A 6869-nucleotide genomic window follows, 5' to 3' on the forward strand; every position below is an offset into this window, starting at 1 on the left:
TAAAGTTATATCCAAATAGATTTCTAAACTAACTTTTTTTTTTTTTTTAATCTTGTGAAGTCTATTTAAATCTATCCAACGTGACACGACACTTGGCGAAAAGTTAGAACGCCAATTGTCGCTACCTCGTGACCTGGCTAAAAGTTTAGCTTTATATATTAGTTATATGATATGATATGATTGGATTGATCAATAATTTGAGCTTTTTAATTCCGTTGTAATTTAGTTGACACGCTTTTCGATTTCGATGTGTCAATTTACTCACCTAAATTCTTAATAAGAAAATTTGATCATTCATACACTCCTTTTTCCATTTTACAATTTCAATTATGTAAGTTCTCCTGTAAATGACTATGAGACATGTATATTGAAACAAAGGGAATATCAACTATGACATTAGAGTTGAGACGTATATTGGAACAGAGGAAATATCAACTATGACATTAGAGTTGAACCTAAAGCTAATTATTAGGCCTTTAGTTAAAAGGCCCAAATATCTTCTTATATCACCAAAATTTATTGTATTTTGTATTCAAGTAATCCCCGTAAATTACAAATATTTATAAATCTTTTGTTTTTATGGAATGTTGTTTTCTTGCGAATGATTAATGAATAATGATATATATGTGAACATCACCTTTTCTTTCAGATTGACACATACAAATAAACAGTGACTTCATATGTGGTTTAGCTTAGGCTGATATTATTCATGTCATGATCTTTGGATCTACTAGTTATAATAACTTAATTATACAATCCAGTTATATTAAGCAGCTAACTTCAAACAAGTTACACCAACAAAGTACATGAAGTTTATTGGTGGATATATTTTAGGAAATTAATAGGATATATTTAGTCACCATATTTTATGCTTAGTATATATTTGATGCCTAGCATATTATTTTTTTGCCATCATCAATATGAATCAAGTGATTGAGTTTATTCAATTTATCATATCCTCTATATGTTAGCAAAGTTTGTCATAACAAAAAGCATCATTCTTGCGCAATCTAATTAAAATTGGTTTTACGTTTAATGACACAAATTGGATGAATGAATAATTTCTATCATTTCAATACATAATGCAAAATAACTCTAATCATATGTGATATGTCCTAATAAAATTATGTACTCATCATCCATCATTATATCATTTTCTATGTGAAATACTCTGTATGTAAACCCACGAGTTTTTTTTTTTTTAATTACACATTATTTTCACCAAGTTTCGCAAACAAGCTCCCCATATTCATACTCTTCACTAATGCAGTCACACAGAAAATGCAGTCTTAAATTGAAAAAAATAAAAATAACAATAATAATTTTTTAAAAAAAATTATAAAAAAAAAATACTGTAGAAATTTAGCAATGATAACGAGGGTCACGTGACAGCTCATAAAGTCAGGCCCCACCTCCCAACTATTGGGAGTATCCGAGTATACAATATTGTAGCTACCTAACTAATGGTCTAAGTGGGCTTTAGCTTTAAGCCCAATTTGCAACTTTTGGGCTTGGAGAATATATTGGGCTATAATGATGCTCCAAACTCTACTGAGGCCCAACAAGGACAGTCCATTAATTAAGTGACTATATAATTAGACTTTTAGGTTTGGAAAAGGAACAATAATAAAGGGAATTTAATATTAGGTGAAGGTTAAGGCTGATAGGTGGATCTCTAACCTACTCACTTGGACAGTGTTAGGTAGTTTATGACATGGAAGAACATATTATAACACTTTTAGACTAATAATAGAAGACTCTTAATTCCAATCTCAACAATCCAATCTAAATGATGAATTTACATTTACCCTAATGAGATCTCCAACCATGATAAATTCGTCATATCTTCAGCATTGGAGAAATCGGCCCAAAAATGTTCTGTATTTAAAAAACTTGAGCTTTCATATATTGTTATATCGTCTATCTCAGTTAACTTACTTTATAAACCAACGTCAATTCAACGCATTAGTCTTGAGACAAATTTAGAAAATATAACATATAAAAAAACTCGAAAAAAACGTACTCAAAATCATATAATGAATTGTTAAAATGGAATAAGTTGAGACGTGCAACCTATTCATTATAAACGTTATTGTACATTTTATTTTATCACCAAGATAAAAATCTTTTATTATGCTACCACCCACTCAATGAAAGAATTACTTGCACTTTAGAATCCAATAGTTAGGGACTTATAGTCTTTAAGAGACTCTAATGTCATTACTCATTTGTCAGTTTAAGGAGTGGAAAGTGAAGTAACTAAGCAACAAGTCAACTACACCAAACATTAAAATCAATCAAGAGTGAAGAGTTAGCAATAACTCCACTTCTTCATTAGTGTGAATATGACATCTTTAAAAATGCCAAAGAAACCAACTCATTTTGACTGCGATTTTTCCTAACACTAAAAGAATATCACGGGTATTATCCAAGACTTTTAAGAACGTGGTCTTTAGTTAACTACTACGAGTACTAGTCTTCACTTATATTTATACTTCCTCCGTTTTCTTTTACTTGCAACACACCTTTTAGGCACGCAGTTTTAGGAGATGATTAGTGAGGATAAACGAGCGGTTTTATCAATATAATTTTTACACGAAGATTAGAATAGGGTTAAGTATCATTTGTAAAAATTATAATGAATAATTTATCCGTTTACATTACATAAACCCGACCTCAAAACACGTGCCACAAGACTGTGTTGCAAGTAAAAAGAAACGGAGGAAGTATAATATAGCAGAACATTCAAATTTCGTTAAACTTCTTGGATTAGTTGGATTATCACTATCAAGAGTATCAACATTGCCCAATTTTCCTGTAAATAACTCGAGTTCGAGCACGACTAATTAAATTTAAAATCACATTTAGAATATGAGGTTGAAGATTATGGGTAATGCTCAATTAGATATGATCATTAAGAATATGAGTTCGAGCACGACTAATTAAATTTAAAATCACAAGCGACGTATATAAAATTCGTATAAATGTTTAGTTTAAAATGTTTGATAAATTGTTAATAAGTTATTACCAACTTGACATATTGTATTATTTTGGACTAAATGAGCTTAGACAAATTAAAATCCAAAGCCACAAAAGGTGAGAAAAATATTTTTAATAACCTAGGCTCAATAACTTAATCAGTCAAGTAGTCAACCTTGGACAATTATTTCTAAATAAATTATCTTAAACAGATTCTGTGAGTTCACCTTAAGGCTTAATCGATCCGAATGAGACTGAAACCTTGAACATGAACAAGCCGTAACACTTAGGTCAACTCGTCTCGGCTTATTTACACCCTTACATAAAACCGTTCCTTTAAATGAGGATATATAGTCTCTAAACAGATGATCAAATGCACAACAACCCTCTAACACTTCACAGTTAATGGGAATTGTTCGCAATCAATCCTAATCAATTTTGCTACCAAAAAAAGAATAAGACCTTAAATCACCTTAACTCATAAACAGAGTATAGTGATCCTAGCACTAATTCTTTAAGCACTCAAAAAGCATATTACTGAAACTCTACTCGTTCATACCTAATTCAGCATTCTATAGGCAGAGAATCACTCAAAAATCACTTAACAATTCTAGCATAGTAGCACTAACTAAATGAAGAAAAAACTTGTAAATATTAACAAAGTGTCAAACACTCAACAATCTTTCAATGATTTGTATAATAAAATGGATTATTTCTTAAGAACCAATCATAACAAGATTGAGAAAAGGTAATTAGAAAGAGATAGATAAGAAAGGCAATAAATGTGACAAAAAATAATGAATGTCATGAGAAGTGTGATTGAGAATGCAAGGCATGCGGTCTAACAAGCAAAGCATGTGAAGACAGCGTCATTATGAGCAAATTCCGCGCTTTTGGCTCAAAATGAAGTGTCGAGTGTCCATGATCTAACACGAGTATAGTTAAGTTAAAACGGAAAATGCGAGCAACATGGTCGTAAAACTACAGAGTACAGACTACAGCTGGTTTAGTTAAGACAGTCACTAGCTTCTCATGGAAGAGAAGATTCAAAAACAAAGGACAAATCTAAGCTTACCAAACACATTCCACATGCATCTTGCCAAAATCATAAACGATACAAAGATATTAATATAAGTGGAAACGAGACGATTGCGTGCCTATTACAGCTAAGCTGTCAATGAAATGCACGCAAAAGAACCAACATAGAGGAGATGAAGAAACAGCAATCCAATTAAGTATTACAATAGATAGATCTGAATAGTAGATATAATTTAAACTCCCTCCAACAATAATAAGAGTACTGAAACATAAACAAAAGTAACAAAAAGATGAAAATGGCTTAAGGAAGCTCGTACAATGGCTCTCTAGCAACTAAGAACAACCTCGAAACTGAGCCTCGAGCCTCCTACATTACCATTCCATAAAAATGTAAAGATAATAAGTAAACCTAGTAAGAGCTAACACCACATAGAATGACTACTAACCAATAACAATATTCATAAACTAAGACTAAATACGCGATTCCAATCAAGAACTCGCATTATCCGGATTATACTACTACCTAAAACCCTCCTCATTGAATCCTCACACTAAACCCTTGAAGCTCAAACTCCTCAAATCATAAGAATCATTATCATCATCATAAACAAAACGAGCATTGCATTGCATAACCAAGGATTGGATTGGATTGGATTCGACGAATGAATCAATCAGATTGATTGTCATTCCTCCTACCAAGTCCATCACCATCCCTCTCCTCAAGCAACCTACCCTGCTCATCATCAGCCTGAACCGTCTTCTTCTGCGCGTCTTTGGCCTTCAATGCCTGCAACTTAGAGTGATTGTAGTACCCAACACCCAAAAATGCCAACCCATACCCAAACAAATTGATAGGGGTAACAGTATCCTTAATCACAGACCACGAAAACGCAATCAACAACCAATCTTTAACAACCCCAGCAACATTCATAGTCAAAGCAGATGTCTTCCCAACAAGCAAGAACACAGCAAGATTCAAAGCAAAAGCACAAACAGAATTCGTCCCAAATATAAACCAATCTAGATGAAAACTCGACGAATCCCTTAGAATTGGGTACTCAACAATCATCCAAGGAATTGATAGAAACACCAAACAACAAGGAGCAACATAATAAAGCGATGTAATCGGATTAAAACTAATACCCTTTGAAGTTAACAAGATCTGAATCATTACCAATCTAGTAGCTTCAAATGCAACTGCCCCCAATTGTAGGGTTACACCCCAAGCATCAAATTTGGCCTCACCATAAGCAGCAATCGCAACCCCAAATGAAATCGACATCATATTCGCCATCGTTTCGCCTCGAAAGCTCTCCTTCTTAAACATAACTCCAATTGAATACACAGCAACAGGCATCAAAGCCTTCAACATTTGAATGAATGAAACACTCAAATAGATGTAAGCCGAATTAGAAAGCCACAATGAAAATGCATATAAAGCACCAATTGGAACAACAGAAGAGAGATAAACCTCTCGAGACATCGAAACAGGCTCAACTAATTTCAACACTTTGACAAGAATAAAAGCAAGAGATGAACAAAATGTCATGTGAATCATGGTGAGAGATATTGGGAATGGCCAATTATACATCTTTCGATCTAAGATGTATTTGTTGTAAACAATTACAGTGAAACTCAAGAAGATCCAAATTGCTACATAGGTGTAAGATAATACTATCTTCTTAATCACACCATCACTCAAAGATCCGTTTCCACTAGACATGATTGGGATCTTTTCTGGGTTTGATTGAAATTCCCCTGTTTTTTTCTGGGTTTTCTGGGTGAAAAAGACTGAATTTTTGGGAAAAAGAGATGATTTTGAGGAACACCCAGATTATAATTTGGGGATCTGAAGGGAAGAGAATGTGATGTGAGGATGAAATCTGAGGGATGAAGTAGAGGGAGGAGAGAGAAAACGGAGGAGAGCGTTACAATGGGGGAGAGAGTTTTATTGGGCTTTTTTGGGCCTTTTTGAGTTGATACAAAATAAAAAATAAAAAAAGTAAAAATTCTAAACCCAGCTTTCTTTTAATTGAATTTTTTAATTGTATTTTGTCTTTTTTTGTTATAATTTGACATTGAGATTTGGAATTTTTTGTAGAAATAAAAATAAAAATAATGGTGGGTAATTAACAAATTTATTTTTTACTCCGTAATTTATTTTGGGGATGGTTGACTGAAAAAGGGTGGGTAACGTGAGAAATGGGCTGCGTTTAATTAGAGAAATAAATTTTATAGGGGTTAGAAATTTTTATTGAACAAAGGAAGGATGTAATGGAGCTTCTTGATTGTAGCTTTAATTCTTTATGGGACACTCAAAGTTGCAACTTTGAGAACCAATGGAGATTATGTCAATGTCCCTCCCCCAAGTTCCCAACAATAATGACGTTCATGTGGTAAAATTAAGGGTAAGTTGTACAAAATTGAAGTTGGTGCTATAGAAAAAAAAACGATTATGATATAAGCAACTCTACACACAAAGTCAAGTATCAAGTAAATTATTTTTAGGAAATTGATAAACATAGCTCCATGAATAAGAGCCAAGATGGTAATACTATTAGTTAGTCGATACCGCAAAGTAACAAAGAAGTCTCAATACCAAATTACCAACAAAACTTAAATTACTTAGGGCGTGTTTGACATCGTTTTTTGTTTTTAGTTTTATGTTTTTTTTAAAAACCAAAAACAGGAAACAATAAAAAGGTGTTTCCACTATTCTGTTGTCAGTTTTCAAAATTATCATGATTTTAATAAGTTTGATTAATTTTTAATTCATTATATGACACATAACATATGATTTTTAAAAAAAAAAAACAAAAAACCAAAAAACAGAAAACCACAGTGATGTCAAA

At 32.6% G+C, this 6869-nt stretch overlaps 1 protein-coding gene across 1 annotated transcript; it reads right to left on the reverse strand.

The window, feature by feature from the left end:
* Window positions 1-4246: 4246 nt before the first annotated feature.
* Window positions 4247-5977, reverse strand: LOC145635644 (putative sugar phosphate/phosphate translocator At2g25520). The gene has a single exon (XM_081686965.1). The coding sequence runs from the start codon at window positions 5738-5740 to the stop codon at window positions 4685-4687; it is 1056 nt and encodes a 351-aa protein (XP_081543091.1). The 5' UTR covers window positions 5741-5977; the 3' UTR covers window positions 4247-4684.
* Window positions 5978-6869: the final 892 nt, after the last annotated feature.

This window comes from Chenopodium album, chromosome 6, assembly GCF_948465745.1.
Source record: "Chenopodium album chromosome 6, dcCheAlbu1.1, whole genome shotgun sequence".
Lineage (NCBI taxonomy): Eukaryota > Viridiplantae > Streptophyta > Magnoliopsida > Caryophyllales > Amaranthaceae > Chenopodium > Chenopodium album.

Bases quoted from the DNA above. Each gene is read 5' to 3' on its own strand.
- LOC145635644 (XM_081686965.1), bottom strand. From the start codon at position 5,740: ATGTCTAGTGGAAACGGATCTTTGAGTGATGGTGTGATTAAGAAGATA.